This window comes from Sporisorium graminicola, chromosome SGRAM_22 (genome assembly GCF_005498985.1).
Source record: "Sporisorium graminicola strain CBS 10092 chromosome SGRAM_22, whole genome shotgun sequence".
Classification (NCBI taxonomy): Eukaryota; Fungi; Basidiomycota; class Ustilaginomycetes; order Ustilaginales; family Ustilaginaceae; genus Sporisorium; species Sporisorium graminicola.
The window spans coordinates 1,160,055-1,176,917 of NC_043731.1; the positions used below are offsets into that span (position 1 = coordinate 1,160,055).

At 57.5% G+C, this 16,863-nt stretch overlaps 7 protein-coding genes across 7 annotated transcripts; 4 read left to right on the forward strand and 3 right to left on the reverse strand.

Moving 5' to 3' along the window:
• Positions 1-1,962: 1,962 nt before the first annotated feature.
• Positions 1,963-2,571, forward strand: EX895_004079 (uncharacterized protein; the record flags this gene model as incomplete). The annotated part of the gene is made up of 1 exon (XM_029884677.1): positions 1,963-2,571. The coding sequence occupies one exon, from the start codon at positions 1,963-1,965 to the stop codon at positions 2,569-2,571; it is 609 nt and encodes a 202-aa protein (XP_029739387.1).
• A 153-nt stretch (positions 2,572-2,724) lies between these two features.
• Positions 2,725-4,305, reverse strand: EX895_004080 (uncharacterized protein; the record flags this gene model as incomplete). Its single annotated transcript, XM_029884678.1, has 1 exon — positions 2,725-4,305. One exon carries the CDS (start codon positions 4,303-4,305, stop codon positions 2,725-2,727), a length of 1,581 nt encoding a protein of 526 aa, XP_029739388.1.
• A 275-nt stretch (positions 4,306-4,580) lies between these two features.
• EX895_004081 (uncharacterized protein) lies at positions 4,581-5,349 on the forward strand (the record flags this gene model as incomplete). Its single annotated transcript, XM_029884679.1, has 2 exons — positions 4,581-5,167; positions 5,238-5,349. 2 exons carry the CDS (start codon positions 4,581-4,583, stop codon positions 5,347-5,349), a joined length of 699 nt encoding a protein of 232 aa, XP_029739389.1.
• Positions 5,350-5,432: 83 nt separating this feature from the next.
• Positions 5,433-10,706, reverse strand: EX895_004082 (uncharacterized protein; the record flags this gene model as incomplete). The annotated part of the gene is made up of 1 exon (XM_029884680.1): positions 5,433-10,706. One exon carries the CDS (start codon positions 10,704-10,706, stop codon positions 5,433-5,435), a length of 5,274 nt encoding a protein of 1,757 aa, XP_029739390.1.
• Positions 10,707-11,462: 756 nt separating this feature from the next.
• EX895_004083 (uncharacterized protein) lies at positions 11,463-14,090 on the forward strand (the record flags this gene model as incomplete). Its single annotated transcript, XM_029884681.1, has 1 exon — positions 11,463-14,090. One exon carries the CDS (start codon positions 11,463-11,465, stop codon positions 14,088-14,090), a length of 2,628 nt encoding a protein of 875 aa, XP_029739391.1.
• A 717-nt stretch (positions 14,091-14,807) lies between these two features.
• Positions 14,808-16,337, forward strand: EX895_004084 (uncharacterized protein; the record flags this gene model as incomplete). The annotated part of the gene is made up of 1 exon (XM_029884682.1): positions 14,808-16,337. The coding sequence occupies one exon, from the start codon at positions 14,808-14,810 to the stop codon at positions 16,335-16,337; it is 1,530 nt and encodes a 509-aa protein (XP_029739392.1).
• A 130-nt stretch (positions 16,338-16,467) lies between these two features.
• EX895_004085 (uncharacterized protein) lies at positions 16,468-16,830 on the reverse strand (the record flags this gene model as incomplete). Its single annotated transcript, XM_029884683.1, has 2 exons — positions 16,468-16,587; positions 16,672-16,830. The coding sequence occupies 2 exons, from the start codon at positions 16,828-16,830 to the stop codon at positions 16,468-16,470; spliced, it is 279 nt and encodes a 92-aa protein (XP_029739393.1).
• Between the last annotated feature and the right edge of the window lie 33 nt (positions 16,831-16,863).

Here is a 16,863-nt window from a genome sequence, read left to right on the forward strand (position 1 = left end):
TTTCCTTGCAAGCACAACCTGGTCGGTGGGGACGACAACGGCTTCATTTCAGAGAGCTGTTCCGGTCGCTCGCCATGCAGCCTTTATCGCCCCACTCTTCAAATGTTGACTGACTTGTAATGTCGAAGGTCTACTCGCACTACGCCTCTCAAACTCGGACATGCCTGTGTACGACTGGAGCAGAGGATGAGGTGGGTCAACAAGAGAATCGAAATGAAACCACCCCTTGTCAACGATGGATCCCCCAATCCCACCACCTCGACTACGACTATTCAATGCAAACGACTCGATACGACCGAGGAGAAAGCTGTAGCCCCCTATCCTGCAGTTGTGTCTCGTTGTGTTGTGGACGATGCGTGTGGACGTTCGCGCCTCTGACCAAGTTTCTTGCTGGCTAGGCACAGGCATGGCGCGAAATCACCAGGTGTGGCGAGCGCCGTTTTAACAATGGGATTGTTCGGGCTCTTCTCTGCAAGTCCACAAAGAGAGCACGCTCGCTCGGCACTTGACGTTGCCCACATCGACTGAACGAGGACTTTCTAACGTCACCTTGAAAGCATTTCGGCGTGGCCTTCTAGCGGCCGATATCTAGGGAAGAGTGTCATCCGTAAGAGAGAGGCTCGGCTGCCCAAAACGGTCTCTGACGCTAAAATTGGAATTCCTCCAATTCTTCTCATCCGCGGACCACCCTTTCTTTGCACACGCTCAGCCAATGTCTGAACGCAGTTGCTGCTCGTGGCCACGCCACAGCCCAGTCACCCCAGTAGGGCCGGTACAGCCGAGTCTTGAAATCAGCAGGTGTTGGGGCATCGTGAGTATGGTGGCGTGCGAAAGGAGTCGAAAAGGGAGAGTGGGGAATGGCTCGTGCACGTGTACCTTTCGGCTCGACGTGTTCGGTTGAGGTGGAGGGACAACGACGAGATGGCTGCATACCAGGACAGCGCCTGAGAAGGTCGAGCAGCACGTTGACGCGGCCTGCGACTGAAGAAGTCTTCCAAGCCTGAGCTCGCCTATCTTGCTGTCTCAATCGATGTATACGACCACCACCAACAGATATATATTCCCCACCACCACCACCACCAGATCGCCTTCTTCTCCTTGCCTCATCTCGTCGACATCACCCGCACCATCCTCCATTCGCCCAACATGGCTACGGCAGTCAAGGACCTCTACAGCCGCCTCGCCAACATCTACACAGTTATCTCGCCGCCGTCTGTGGCCAAGGATGCTTCCTCCTCCGGTCCGCTAAGAATCGGCATCCTCGGCGCAGCCAACATCGCACCGCCAGCCATCATCACTCCCGCCAAAACGCACCCAGATGTCATCGTCTCCGCCGTCGCCGCACGCTCCAAAGCCAAAGCCACAGCGTTCGCGAAGAAATACGACATCCCACACGTCTTTGACTCGTACCAGGAGCTCATCGATGATCCGGGCGTCGATGTGGTATACAACCCATTGCCCAACGGTCTGCACTACGAATGGACGCTCAAGTGCATCGCGGCCAAGAAGCACGTGCTGTTGGAAAAGCCGTCGACGGCCAACGAGGACGAGACGAAGCGTTTGATGCAGGAGGCCAAGAAAGCGAACGTGCTGGTGCTCGAGGCGTTCCACTACCGTTTTCATCCGGCGCTGCACGAGTTTGCGTATCGGCTGCACGACTTTATGGCAGGCAACAACCCGATGACCGAGGTGCAGGCGCACTTGTTTGCGCCCACGGCGTTGTTTGCGGACTCGGACATTCGATTCGACTGGAAGCTTGCGGGAGGGACGCTGATGGATGCAGGGTGCTATCCGGTTTCGGCGTGTCTGTACACCATGCGTGCCGCGGCGGGGTCGTGGCAGCGCGCCAACTGGCAGGACGGCATCGAGGTGCGCGAAGCCCGCCCGACGCTCTTCCAACCCTCATCCCCTGGCTCCAAAGCACACTTGAATGCGAAAGGCGATCCCGCAGTCGACATTGCAATGGAAGCAACGGTGCTCGTCCCCACCGCACGACCCGCTAAACTCCCCTGCAAGATCGAAACCTCCCTCGACCGCTCCCTCTTCCGCCTGCCCCTGCTCGGCTGGCGCGTCCCCAACTTCTCCCGCCTGGCCCCTTCCCTCAAAGCAACCTTCAAGGACGGCAGCACCGTTGAGCTGCAAAACTTCGTGGCCCCTTTCCTCTGGCATACCATCAAGGCCACCTACCGCGGCAAATCCGCCGCAGATGCAGCCGTTCCTGAAGGCACCACGCGCTACTACAAGGCCTACGTACCCGGTGACACAAGTGGCACCGAGCAGATGCGCAGAGCCGCTAAAGATGGCCACTGGCCCAAGGGCACCGGCCAACCCTGGTGGTCGACGTACAGGTGGCAGCTCGAGGCGTTTGTGTTGGGCGTCAAGGCGGTGCGCGCGGGTACCCCGGCGCACGAAGTGAGCCCGATCAATATGATCAACGAGGACAGGTCGACAGAGAGCAAGAGGGTGCCCGTCTGGGTGCAGAATGAAGAGTCGGTCATTATCATGCAGACCATCGATGCAATCTATGAGAAGTCGGGTTTAGCCAAGAGGATCTCTCCTTCCAGCTCGTAGCCTCGCCTTTCATTGCGGTAGCGGCCTTTCTTTCTTGCATTGTATCTGATCGACGAGGAATGCAATGCAATATACACGGACACTTGGAGATCAACGTTTCAATTGCATTGTGCATGAAAGCCGGGGTATCTGTGCGTGAAGCTACTTGAACCTCTACTCAGTATATCCAAGACACCGCCCATCCATCCCAATCGACCACCACGGTGCGCCGATCAAGAGCACACACCCCAACACCCCCGCCACCCACGACACAACGGCGTACCTCACCGCCTTCCTCCTTGGCCTGATCGTGCGCAGCTCGACGGCAAACGTGCTGATCGTCGACAGGCACCCGCAGAACCCGTCCTGCAGGCCCTGCAGTGCCTCACAGCCCGTCAGGCCGCCGGGGAAGGAACGGGGCACGGATCCGGCGCGCGAGGCGGTGAACGCGGCGCAGATCACGGCGGTCGCGAGCAGATTTGCGGCCAGTGTGCCAAGAGGTAGGGAGAGGCGTTTGGACGCAGGCCAGGTGTTGATACGCGAGAGGTACCAGCGGAGCACTGTGCCCGGGGGCGCGAGGACGAGGCTAAACGTGACGTGTCGGAAGGGCGCGTAGAGCGCACAGAGGATGCCAGAGGCGATCCAGAAGATCAAGCCGAGCACGAACATTGACGTGTCGAGGACGAGCGTATGTCCTTGTCCTGGTTGTACCATACTTTCGCTATTTGGCTTTCTATCGCCTCCCTCCTTGTCACCTACGTTCGAGGACGGTAAGCTTGAGCGGCGCTGCGAGCGAGATCTCACCGCATTCATGAGATGGTCGATGTTGAGCACATTGGACAGCGCTACGCCAGCACTCACACTAACAAGTGCCATCCCGATCGTGAGTGCTGTCTGCGACAGAGCATCCATCACATTGTGCAGACCGTGTCGATCGAAATGTCGCTGATTGCCAAATGCGCGAAAGACGTCGAGCATCCATTTGGAGAACGTGGTGATGCTGCCGCACAACCCGGTGGTGATCATAATGTAGGCGGGAGGGTATCGACCCTCGATCGCCTGCCGATTGGCGCCGATGGCGAGGCCCATGATGAGGCAGCCGACGCTTTGAGCCCAGACGAGCGGCGCGACGCTTTCGCCGTCGTACGTGTTGAGCGCTACGAGGCCTTCGCGGGCTAGTGTGCCCCAGATGGCGGAGAGCGAGAGCAGGCCGAGGATGGCACAGTGGCGTAGGGCTCGATGGTGTGTGGCCGGGGTGGAGGACTGATGACCAGGCTCGAGCTGTTTGCCTGCTTCTTCGTTGGATGGGTCTCGCTGCGTGCTGGTAGCTGAGCCTGATATCGCCGCCGTCGTTGGTGATGTTGGCGACAGCGCGCCTAGTTGTTGGTGTATTGTGTCTGTATTCGGTAGAGGTGCAGCCTGAGGGTCACCACGCTGTGCGGTCCTGTTCGAAGACGTCCTTGACAAGGATGCGCCCTCACCATCGCTGCTCAGACCATGTGCGTTGATAGCGTGTGGAACGCTCTCGAACCGACTGCGTCCGTCGTCGGTATGATAGGCGCTGACATCAGCAGCAGCGTCGGTGTAGTATCCTTCACCGTCGGTTGCAGATGCGAATGTATCAGTCGCGCTGATCATCGAAGTCTTGTGCGAGAGGGTGGGCGTGGCAGCTGAACGCCGGTCTAAGCTTCTGCGCGTCTGCGGTGTCGCTAAATCAGGCAGACGCGATGTTCCCGCCGCCGCGTGTGTGTCCATGATTGCAGAGTGCAGAGGTGGGTGTCTATCGTTGCGATTTGAATGGTGGGAAGAGATAAAAACATCAACGCTCTCGCGACGGTTGTTGTTTGTGGCACAAAAATCAAAAAAGCCACGCGAGAGCGCACGCGGGAAAGAAAAGTTGGGCCGAGCAATTCACCGAAGTTTGATGACGCTCAAAGCTGACGAAGCGCATGTTGCTATCCTTGCATTGCCCTCTATTTCAAAATCCACGACCATTCGCTCGATCCCTTCTCATCAAGATCGCTCCGGTCATGATAACATACACCCAAGACGGCCAGGCTCGCATTCGCACAGCTCAACCGGCCACCGGCGCCACACACACGCTGGCCGAGCTCAACGTCGTCGACCCAGACGAAAGCGACGTCCACTTTGTCCTTTATGCCTTTGACTCGGCGCTACCTTACCTCGCTTCCATCGGCTCTGAAGCGCAGTGGGGCACCATTCCCTTTTCCGAAAAGCCAGAAAGGGTGCAGGGCTTCGAAAAGTTCGTACAAGGTAGTTACGTCCTTGATGCCAGCCCCGTCCAGGACGGAGCAGCGTGGCAGCAAATGGTCCTGTACGAGATCAAGACACCAGATGGCAAGTGGTCTCGAGTCGCAGCACAAGGCTTGGCAACCGGCTTTCCTGACTACGTTCCAGAACACCTAGCCGACAAAACGGTCAGAGAGGCGACTGACTACCTCTATCTCAGCTACCTCATCGCCGACAGAAGAAAGGGCGGCCTCGCCAAAGGCTCGGCAGCACAGCTTGTTGCGTTCGCTGATGGCCAAGCGAAGAAGCTCAAAAAGAAGGTTATCTACGGTGACTGCTGGCGTGGCAACAATGACGGCCTACTCAAGTGAGTCCGATTGACCCGAAGTGCTTTATTGATCCGCATGCTAACACTCTTCGACCTTTGGGCTTGGCAGATACTATCAAGCCTTGGGCTTCAATTCTGTCGGTCCTTTCGATGTCAAGGACAAGCACGGGCCAGGGTTGCGCTGGACGGGCTATCTCTTTTCAAAGCCGGTCTCGCAATAGATGGCGGTGACAGTAAATTACAACACCGAGTCAGCAAACACAAACCGCGTATCGTGAAGCGGTGACACCACAGCAGAGAAAATCTATCGCCTATCCAGTGCCGCCAGTCTCGCCCTTCGCAGCCTGGCCAGCTCGTCGTTTTGCTCTCTGCTTTCGTCTCTATCGGCATTCGTAGCGGTCTGCTCACCCGTTTTGGAATCGACGCCAGTGCCATTGCGGACAGTCGAGATCGCGGTTGGCCTCTGCGAGTCGCTGACCGGCACTCGTCCTAGCCTGGGCAAGTACCGAGCAAAGTAACACGCGAGCAGCTCGGTGCTGTTGCTCGTCGCATCGCCGCGCATCGTTCCACGTGATCCCGTCGTATCGCTTTTGCCAAACGCGGACCACTTCTTGGCATCCTCTTTCGAAATCTCTGCTGCCGTACCAGTCGACGACATCGCCGAAGCGGGCGAAGATGCCGATGCCGAAGCCTCGAGCGTGCGTTGGCTATCGGTCATGCTCGTGTGGCGACCTTTGAGGTACAGACTCTGGCCCTTGTACGCCGACAGAGCCAGGATCCTCTCTTCAACCGTGTCCTTAACATAGTAGCACCAGATGTTGGTTTCTTTGGTTTGCCCAATACGATGCACTCGTCCGATGGCCTGCAGTTCCAGACTGGTGTTGAGCAACGGTTCGAGGATGTGGATGTGCGAAGCAGCCAGCAGGTTGAGTCCGGAGCTCTGCGCTTCCGAGTGGAGCAGCATCACGTGGACACTGGGATCGCTGCTAAAACATTTGGCCGCTTCGCTGCCCAGCTTGCCCGCTCCGGTGATGCGAACATGGCGGATGCCGTTGGCCGTCAGCGACTGAGCGACCACATCCAGACCTCGTCCGAACGACGAAAAGATGAGCGACTTTTCGCCTGTGCGTTCGATAATGTGCTGAACATGCTTGGTGACGTGATCAATCTTGGACCCGAAGCGGCCTTGCGAAGCTAATCGGTTCAGCGTAGACCGCAGCGAATCATCGAGCTCGTTGTATTGCACCGCCAAGGGGTTGGCATTGCTCCTGCCGTTTGCCGTCAACTGGGAGCTTGCACGACTCTCGACAGCGGATCCCACCTGCCCGTCGAGTGTCTTGGCCTTGTTACTGGAGTAGACGATACGGTGTACCTCGTTGGGCAAGACGCGCGTCTGGCAGAGCACGCAGGTGCGGTGTCCCTGCGACTGCCACTCTTTCCAGCAATTCTCGCAGCAAACGTGGCCACACTTGTTGGTCAGGATGCCAATCTCGATCGGATCGGTGCAAATGTTGCACATCTTAGCCGCTTCGTCCAGCTGATCGGCCGACTGCACCTTTTGCAAGTGAGTCAGGTATCGCAGCCGCCGCTCGAGCTCGTCCACTTTCGAAACAAGGTCAGCTTCCTCCTTCTGTGTAGCTCGTATCGCCTTTTCGAGGTCTACAAAGAGCGGATCGCGCACCGTGTCCGAAATCACCTGAATTTCCTTGAAGTACTGGCTGCGCGCGTTGAAGAGCGAAGTAAGCAGCGTCTTTTCTTCGTTTCGAAGCTTGTCAAGGTGTTTCATCTGTTCGCTTACGATACGCCGCGCGTGGACGTAGGCTTGTCTCGCGAGCGTGGTTTCTTCGACACTGAAACTGCTCTCGCCCGCGTTCCTGAGACGCTCAGCTTCTTCCAAGAAGGACACCGAGAGCCCCGAGAGTGATACAGACTGGCGCTCCTGTTCGAGCTTTTTGAACTGCTCAAGCTGCTGTTGCTGGACGCGCAGAAGCTCTTCGTCCATATCAGGATCTACAATGCCTCTGAGGCTATTCGAGCGGGCCACGCGGACGGCTGCTTCGATTTCCTTAAACAGTCGCGGCTTGTCGGTAGCTCCAACGGCGACATTGCCTTTGAGGATCTTCTCGCGCTCTGACAGGAGCGGGCGATACATCTCGAGCAGCACCTCGGCCTCAGCCTGCGTGTCCAGATTTTCCTGATATTGGTCGTCGTCTTCCCGCTCAAGGCTGACGTCGCGGTTTACTGGGCGCACGAGACGCGTAACAATGCTTTCGCGCCAGGCGAAGAGCACCTCGGCATGCACATTCAGTAGGTCCGCGCTGTCGGTCAGGGTTTGGTACGATTCGTGGCTGAGGATACCACCACCGACTCGGAAGAGCTCATCGGACGCTTGGATGGCCTTGGCATCCATTTGCACTTGGCCGCGTTTTAGCTTGGCGATCGCGGTCTCGACGACTTCGCGGGCTTCCGTGAGAAGGCGGTGACGGACCTTTTCGGCTTTGGCGTAGGCTTGGTCCTCCTTATCCTTCAGGGTTTGACGTTTGGCGCTCAGAGGAGGTTGCGCGGTAGGAATCGGTGTGGGCAAAGCCAATTCATTGGTATCCGAACCGCCATTGTCGCTTGGAACCTCTACAGTCTCTGGTTTGGCGTCCTGTTCTCGGTTGTCCGTGTTATTTGCGGCCAAAGGGATCCTGTGAGCACCATCATCGGCTTCGAGCTTGATTGTGGCCGTTTCGATGCTGCTCGTGCTGCTCACCGCTGCCGCGTCGCGTTCAAGTCGTTGGTCAGCTTCCTTTTCCTGCTCGTCGAGGTATTCTCCACGTTGGAAGTATAGATTCCCTACGAATTGCAGCAGACGATGCAGCTTCATGAGCAGGTTCCGAAGCAGTGATCGGAGCTGTATGATGTGAGTGGCTCTCGCCTTGCGCTTCTCCACCAGGACCAGGTAGGCCTGGCGATCTCCGACAAGGGCCTCCAGAGCACCATCGCGATCTTCATCTGTGTTGTCGGCATCGAGTCGTCGTCTACGCACTTCAGCCTTCTGCTCTAGCTCCAATTCTTGCTGGGTGAAGCGATACAGTGGTCCGACTGTGCTGGCTTCGTCGATTTCTTGCTCGAGAATCCGCACATCCTTGTTGATCTCGTCTTCAACGTCCTGAAGCTGCAAGGCTGCAACGACACGTTGATCCTCCCTACGACGATACAGAGCGAGAATGTTACGGTGAATGCGGCGATCGAACCAGAACGTGCGACTGCTGTGCAACTCGGTGCGAGTCGAGTCGATCATGAGCTCGAGCACCTCATCGATGCTGCGCAGGTTTCTCGATCCTACCACTCCAGGGCGGAACTGCACAGCTACCTGAGGGTGTGTGCAGGCTTGGCGCAGAAGCAAGAGATGTTGGCGCATCTTGCCAACATCGGGCTGCTGCGCGAGAATCTGCGGATCGCCGTCCTGCGTGTAAGCAATATCAGTCAACCCGTCCTTCCACACATCAGCGTAGAAGGCGGCCTCGATGGAGGTGAAGTCAATCGGGATCACCGCGCGAGTCTGCAATGGCAATGACATTTCGGAGGCGACTTGCGTCTTAGTGTGTCTTGTGCCGATGGTGCGAAGCACGCGAACGAGGGCTGGAGCAAGACAGGGATGTAACAGGGCCTGCCATTGCTGAGGGGTGGCTAGGTAGCCTGGAACCCTGAGGAAGCGGAAGCAGGACTTGAGATCCTCAATCTTCTTCACAGGAGTGCCTGAAATAGCGATCGAAGAGCCGCGGGAAATCATCGAGACGGTCTCAGCAGCGTTGCCTGAACCGATCATCTGTACTTCATCCATAAGCACACGGTGGAAATGCAATTTGACGAGGGGACTGCGCGGACGTTCGTACTTGCGTTGGTGACGACGGGATCGCTCTGGCACAGCTTTTGCAGTGCCGAGCTCCTTGGAGAGCAGACTGTACGAGATGACCATAACATCAAAACGTTGGGCCCAGGATTCCCAGGTGAGTCCTTCCGGCACTTCGTCTTCGGCTTTGGTCCTTCCCAGGTACGAATATACCGCCAGGCCTGGCGCATGTTGGGCGATCTCCTCGATCCATTGTGCACGCAGTGACTCGGGTGCCACGATGAGGGTGGTCTTTGTAGGCACGACGTTGATCTGATTGCGCTCGTCGTACCATCCAACCCGCGAAGAGGCGTTGCTGTCGGGGTTAAGCAGCATGAGGGCGACGGCTTCGACTGTTTTGCCGAGACCCATCTCCTCTGCAAGCATTGCACCCTTGAAATCGCTGTGAAGTGTGAGATTGTGGTCCCGGACGAAGCGTGCTTCGATCCAGTTGTAAAAAAGGCCAGGTGCGATCTGTTTCCACCACAGACCGAGATCAGCCTGGCCATCATGTCCGATGATCTTGTCGCTCTTGACAAGTCGCCCACCAGAGTTGAGCACCAGACCTTCGCGGCCGAGGACAAACGCGGTAGAGCGCTTCTGAAAAGGTAACAGCGTGGGCACAAGGTCCGCATGCTGAATGCAGTCAAGGGCTTCGATGGAGGCTGGTCGTAGGTTCTGGTAGACAAAGCTAGCGTCAACGCTTTGTGATGTGTCAATACGATCGGGCCACTGGTCGGCAAAGTGGACAATCTTGGCCATGTCAAGGATGCTGTCGCGCGCCAGAGGTCCGACAGGATCCGTTGAGATGGGAGCTCCGACTTGAATAGATAGCTTGAGGAAGAGCGATCCGGCGGTCGTGCGATCGGGGGGGAAACCTGAAGGAGGTGAGGTCACCTCAAGCGTAAAGCTGGCGGTGAGCGATTCGTTAACTTTGGATGCATTCCTTGTCAGGACATTCGACAACGAAGCAAGCCATTCGCCATTCGTAACATTGCCGAGGTCAGAATCGGGCTCTAAAGGAGGGACTGTGGTCAACACAGGCAATTCGGCTACGAGTTGGCCCGTCGGACGATGGCGAAGGGAGATGACATGGCTGATTATGCTATCATCCGGTCGAATTGAGGTGCAGGACAAGACAGAAAAGTCGAGCTCGCCAATCGCTGGTCGATCGAATGTTGAAGTACCCTGCAAGGCTTGCTTGAGGCTGAGAATTCGATCGATGTCTTGAGCCTCGCGTGCCTTGGTGTGAAAGTAGCAGCTGGTTTCAATTAGGCTTGCCCGATCGCGTGCAAGATGGCGCTCTACGACAGCCTTGCCCTTCTTCTTGGCATTGGACGAGACGCCGGAAAGATCTACTTCGGAGGGTGACCGTTTGCGTTTAGCACCTGTACCATTGCTATCAAGGTCAAAAGCGTCTTCGAGCTTCACGTGTGTGAGCTGGTGCTGATCGACAAGGAGGGCAAAGTTGAGATAGAAGGAAACGTCTTCGAAATCGAGGTGGCTGAGAGGCACGTGTGTGAGTCTTCGGCGCGCGACGTCAGGGCGTGCTGTAGAGAGAGAAGGGCCGACGCCCCTATCGCGGAGCTGTATGGGCCATATCGATGCGTTTGCTTGCCGCGCTCCGTCGACTGGGCTGCGAGATGGAGAAGGCACGCCGGGAGCATTTGGTCTGCGTGGCCTCACTGACGAGCTCGGCATGGTTGGAAAGGTATCGCGATGACTGTCGAGCCAGCATCACCTCCGAGAGAGATGAAGATCGCCAGTTGACCTTCTTATGACGACGATGATGATTGCGAGTTGCGATGACGGACAAGAAGAATGCGCGAGCGAGCGAGATGTGAAAGGAGATGGCAGCGAGATGTGACAGTTGAGTGGCAACGAGTGATTTGCCTCAATTGATATCAAATGTCCATTCTTCTTGTTTAACGGCTAAGCCGTGCAGACGACGGCCAAAAAAAGCTGAGTTGGAGAGAAAGCAGGGTCCAAATGCGTGACGTCGGCTGCTGCAAAATCGCAGCTGAGCTTTTCTTTTTGTGGACGTTTGTTAGAGTGCTGCAGGAAAGATGCCGGGACGCGCCTCAGGGGCGATTTGCTAAAAGAGGCAGGTCTCTCGAGGGGAGAGACCAACACACGAGGTGCGACCGTAGATCTTGCTTTGGACTCATGCAGTCCCAGGATGCGAACAAAGCGCGCTGTCGCAGCTTTGTTGTTTTCCTTTTCCCAGCTGTCAAGGCCGCAGATCCGAGCTGCATACACCAGTGTTCTATTCCGCAGGCGTCAACCCAAACAGCCCCTGAGACGAGTGCGAGGCTCAAGCTTCATGACACATCGTCCCAATGTCGCCCTTGCCTCAGGTCTACATCTTCTCTTCCTTCAACCTTTTTCCCTTTGCTTTGCATAGACCATCGAACAGGACCCGACAGCGGTGTGGATCCCGTTGGCAGCATACACATCATGGCTGGTCAACAGTCGCAGCCGGTCGCAGTCGACGAGGCCTCAATCGACGCTTCACCACAACCAGCATCGACGACTGAAGCCTCTTCTTCACAATCAGTTAGCCCAGCGAAAAACAGATTCAGCCTTAACATGCTTCGTCTCCCTTTCTCTCCGCCTCGTAAACCAGCCACGGCCGCCGGTGTCACAGCCAAGCGAAGTGCAGATTCAACGCCGGACCTGGACGCAACTCTGGATTCAGCTCCTGCCTGCGACCCCGTCACAGAATCCGCACTCGTCGATCCATCTCCAAAGGACCGCTCTGTCAAACAATATCTAGCACCACCGCCCAACGAGGCTCGTCCTATACGCTCAGCACTAGCGCCTGCTGCCGAAGCATCGTCTCGTCGTGCATCGAGAACCACGTCGCCCCATCGTGTCAGTTTCAGCCCTTCTACAGAAGACATGGCTGAAGCGAGGGAGCAGGCTCAGTCGTTCGCTGTCCTCGATGATGGCACATCTGCAAAGTCGCACGGCAAGAGCCACAACAAGTCCAAAACCAAAACCAACTTGCCCAAATGGCGCGGACTCAAGTCTCGTTCGTCTTCGGATCTGCCATCATCCACACGCAGGCAGAGTGTCGAATCCGTTCGGAGCGACTCGTCTGTCGGCACGTCTTCGTCTGCGGAACGCTTTGAAAGTAATGCTGCTCTGCCAGGTGCTGCAGCTGCCAAGCGACGGCTCTTCCGTTGGGATCGCAAAGGCATTCACCACGCAAGCACGAGCGAAAAGAGCAAGGCGGCCAAAGTCAAAGTGACAAAACATCAGGCGGTGGCAGCTCGTCATGCCAAGACGCTCGAACAAGTCATCAACGCAGGAATGGGCTTGCACCCCATTCCGCCTCGTCTCAGCTCTTCCGCCGACATTGCTGCCACCGACTCTGAGCAACAAGGAAAGGGCGGCGGCAGAAAGAAGAAGGCTCCCCGTGCAAAGCCTGTGCCCGTTGTCGGTCGGTCTCAGCTCAAAGGCCTCAAGTCGGCTCTGCTCGATGTTGACTCAGCGAATAACATCATCAAAGAGCTGCGCGCCATGCCCGTCCCGCTCGACAAGCTGCGCAGTGGACTTGGCCAAATTGTTCCGGATGCGACCATCGGCACTGCCGGCGACCACGGTCAGGAACGCATTCTCACCGTCGATGTGCCTGACACCATGCTGGAAGGCAATGTGACAAAAGACGACAGCGAGATTCGCAAGAGGCCTGGAGCTACAATGGATGCTCTTGACGCAACCACGACAGTGCGTCCTCCGATTGAGCGCAAGGCGAAGAGTGCCGCCGAAGAAGCCCTTCGAAAAATCACACTGCGTGCCGAAACATCAACGTCGCCGCAAAAGGCTGTCGTGACCGCGCGCACCTCGTCGCTTCCGCCTACCGCAGACGATCCTCTCGCAAGCCCTGCTTCTACAGCGCCGCCGACCTCGCCATCTCCGCCAACAAAGCCAACCGCGACTCAGTCCGGGGCGCGACCGCTCAAGATGGTCTGCCTCGACTGCGGAGAGGCTGAGGCGCACCAGAGGCATGCACAGCAGCTCGAGGCTGCAGCCGTCGTGACGGGTGCCCCGTCTACGGAGGAGAAGAATGGAGCTTTCAATGTGACCACGATTGCGACAGGTGCTGCTGCCGCACTTGCTGGGGTTGGAGGATTGCTGGCTGCGCGTTCAGCGCCAGATGCTGAAAGTAAAATGGAAGCGCCCAGCGCCAGGCCACCAATGATCAAGAGCTTATCAGTCGCCAACCTGCCTACGCTGCGGGATGGACCTCGCCTGATGGGCTCGACACCTTTGCAGCTCATCCTGGACCCGGTGGGTACCGTCGCACAAAACTCGGGCGCTTTCGATGTGCTCGCCGATGTCTCTGGAGCCGCAATCCGAGCTACCCAGGACATGGACTCGATCCACCCGCCACTCGACCGCATGGCCATCTTTGTGCACTGGTGGGGTTTTGAAATCACGCTTCCGAAAGCGTCTATGGCGTACCTGGGCACAGCACATTCGGTCTCAGGCGCGTTCTTGTCGTTCTTGCAGACGATGGCCTTGGGAGGGGGAGTGCCGGAGCTGCTGCCGTTCATCAAGTACATCTCGACGTTTATGGAGGTCGAATACAAGGCGATCCAGGCGCAGGATCAGGGGCACGGGGTGTGCATTGCGGGGACGTGGTTCATGCCTATGGCGCTGGTGCCAAGGCCGTGGGACTACCCGCTTGACGGTCCGCAACCTGAAAAGCCAGGTACAGGTGCGCCCGCATCGCAGGCGACTTACCCATCGACTCTGGGGCAGGATACAGCTCCGGTTATGATGCCTATGCCCGGAGTCGGCACAGAGGCTAGCGTCCCTGCCAAGAAGCACGCTTTTAAGAGAAAGAGTTCGGCTGACACCTTCAGTGAGGCCGCCGTCGCTCAGGTCGTTATGCCGCAGCGCAACTTCAACCCGACGCAGTTGGCTGCTATCCAGGCAGCCAGGGCCGAAAAAATGCCCCAAGACCTCAGCGCAAACATGAACGGTGCGGCGGCCCTGCCCGGTGCTCAAGTCGAGGCTGCCTTGGCGAGCGTGCAAGAAGTGCCCGAGATCGGATCGTTGCGGATCAAAGCGTAGGCTGTGTATATCAGCGCGGCTTGTCTAGATGCGTAGTTGGTTTGCGACGCTTAGTTAATGACTTCTTCACGACACTTTGGACGATGTGAATGCCATGCTATTTAGTGCATTCGGACGCTTTTGCGAAGTGTTGCTCTGTTGGATGCTGAGTGTGAAGCTAGAACTCATTGGAGCACAGACGAGACTCGACGGTGAACGAGGATTGCTGACCTCCCCCATCTCGACTCGTCCGCCGGAACGAAGGTGGAAAACACCATCGTCTAACGAATCTTTTATGTAGTTGACCACGCGGGTTCAACGTTATCTAACTCCGCATGCCCGATGCTGATTGGATCCCACCCAACAGCGATTACCGTGATAGCGATACGGAAGATGTCGTACGCTTAAAGCGGCGAATGCAAGCTTAGACCAGGTGCTTGTCGTGCATCTGAGGGTGCACAACTCCGATACTGAATGCGGGTGGGAAATTCTCCGGACAATCCACCGCGGAAGTAACGGCAGGGTGCGATACATTAGCGACGGTCTGCCATCGGCTATTCGCTGCGAGGAGAGGAAATCCCCCATGTCCCGTGCACGCGGCGGAAACCCATCCGATCTTGAGCATTTCCGCAGGGCTTAAAGGTCGGCTTCTTGCGTCGCACTCCTTCTTGCTCTCCCACCCACACCCTCATCCCCCCACACACGCAAACGACATCCCTCGGACAAGCAAGTCTCGCAATGGTTGGCTGTTTCGCATTCCTCAAGCCCTCGCGCGGCAAGGCACACAGCAAGTGCGACTGCAAGAACACCTCTCGCTCGGAACATGCCTCCTCTACCGTCGCTCCCGTTGCTCCTATTGCCGAAAAGAGTCCGCTCTCGGCATCCATGTACTACGATGCGTGCAACCCTCCGCCCTTCGATGCTGGTGCGCAGCACCGATGCTGTGGCGGCTTCGCCAATGGTGCACACACCCACTTGCCTACCTACGGCGATTCGCAGAAGCACGCACACCACTCTGTGCGCCTCACGGACGGCGCTCCTGCCGACTTGAAGCTGAGCGCCGTGATGCAGGATGTAGCCAACAACATCGAGTCGGAGATTGCTCAGCTCGATTCGGAGCTGCGCGAGCTGTCGATCGACATGCACGACCATCCGGAGATCATGTGGGAGGAGCACAGAACGCACTACCTTTTCGTCAAGTACCTCCGCGGCAAGAAGGGATGGAAGGTGACACCCCACGCCTATGGGATTGAGACGGCGTTTTCCGCCGTATTTTCGCACAAGGCGGACAAGGAGTCGCGCGTGGTCGGGTTTCAGTCCGAGCTCGATGCGCTGCCTGGCATCGGTCATGCGTGCGGGCACAATCTGATCGCGATGTCGGGTGTTGCTGCCGCGCTGTCCGTCGCTGCTACGCTCGTCGCGAAGGATATTCCAGGCACGGTGGTGCTGCTGGGCACGCCTGCGGAGGAGGGCGGCGGAGGCAAGATCAAGCTCGAAGACCAGGGCGCGTACAAGGACATGGACGCCTGTCTCATGGTGCACCCAGCTGCCGCCTCCGGCACAGGCCCGATGCTGGCTGTCCAGCCCGTCGTTATCACGTACAAAGGCCGGACCGCGCACTCGGGAGCCTCGCCCTGGGAGGGCATCAACGCGCTCGACGCCGCCGTGCTGGCGTACAACAACATCTCGGTTCTCCGCCAGCAGATTCATCCGGACGAACGCGTCCACGGCATCATTAAGGGCAACAACTGGGCGCCCAACGTCGTCCCCGGCGAGTCCACGCTCATCTACAATGTGCGTGCCCCTACTATCGCGGCGCTGAAGGCACTTACCGCGCGCGTGCAGAAGTGCTTCGAAGCCGCCGCACTCGCCACGGGCTGCTCGGCCGAGTACGACTGGCAGACGGCGTATGCCGACGTGCACAACACCCCTACCTTGTCCGCGATGTATGCAGGCGTTCTCAAGCAGAGGTATGGACTGGACGTGCCCGACGACCCGTTTTTCGCGAGTACGGATTTCGGCAACGTAACGTATGCGCTGCCGAGCCTGCATGCGGCATACAAAATCCACCTGGACGACCCGTCGACGCAGGGTAACCATACCGTTGGGTTTGCGGATGCCGCTAGGACCGAGGAGGCGCACGAGAGGACCAAGGAAGCCGCGCTCGGTATCGCCGTTGCTGCCGCGAGGGTGCTGGTCGAGAAGGAGTACCGCGACGAGATCTGGGCCGATTGGCAGACGTGGCGCAAGGGCGCCGACGGGCCTTAAGCGGCGGACGTTCACTCACACGCTCAGTTGTTCGATCTCAGTCACTCTATGTAGGATACGGAAATGTCGATTCTCTTTACTCTTCAGGAATGTGTTTCTGTATGACATCGTGGAAGATATTCCAGAGGCTCTAGAGCTTAGAAGGACGGCCAGCCGAGCTGCTGCCCTTCTGCGCCACGAGCTGGCTCAACCGGTTGATGTGCTGCTCGGCATCGCGCTCGAAGTTGGCGCAGAGATCCTTGCACGAGGGCTGTGCAGACAGGCAAAAGCAGGTGCGTGTCAGTAAACAACCCCTAGCGAGACAACGCTGGCAGGGCGGAGAGAAGAAACTTACGATGTCATGAATGAGACCGACCGTGATACCAGCCGACCAGATACCGGCGTCGATATCGCCAGTCTCGTAGACCGTTTTACCACGTGCGCCCGAGACGAGATCTCGGACCTCTTCGAACTTGGCTCCTTCGGGACGGTTTTCCAGGCGGACGACTTCCATCGAGACTTTGTTCCTGCGAGCGGGCGAGTGGTG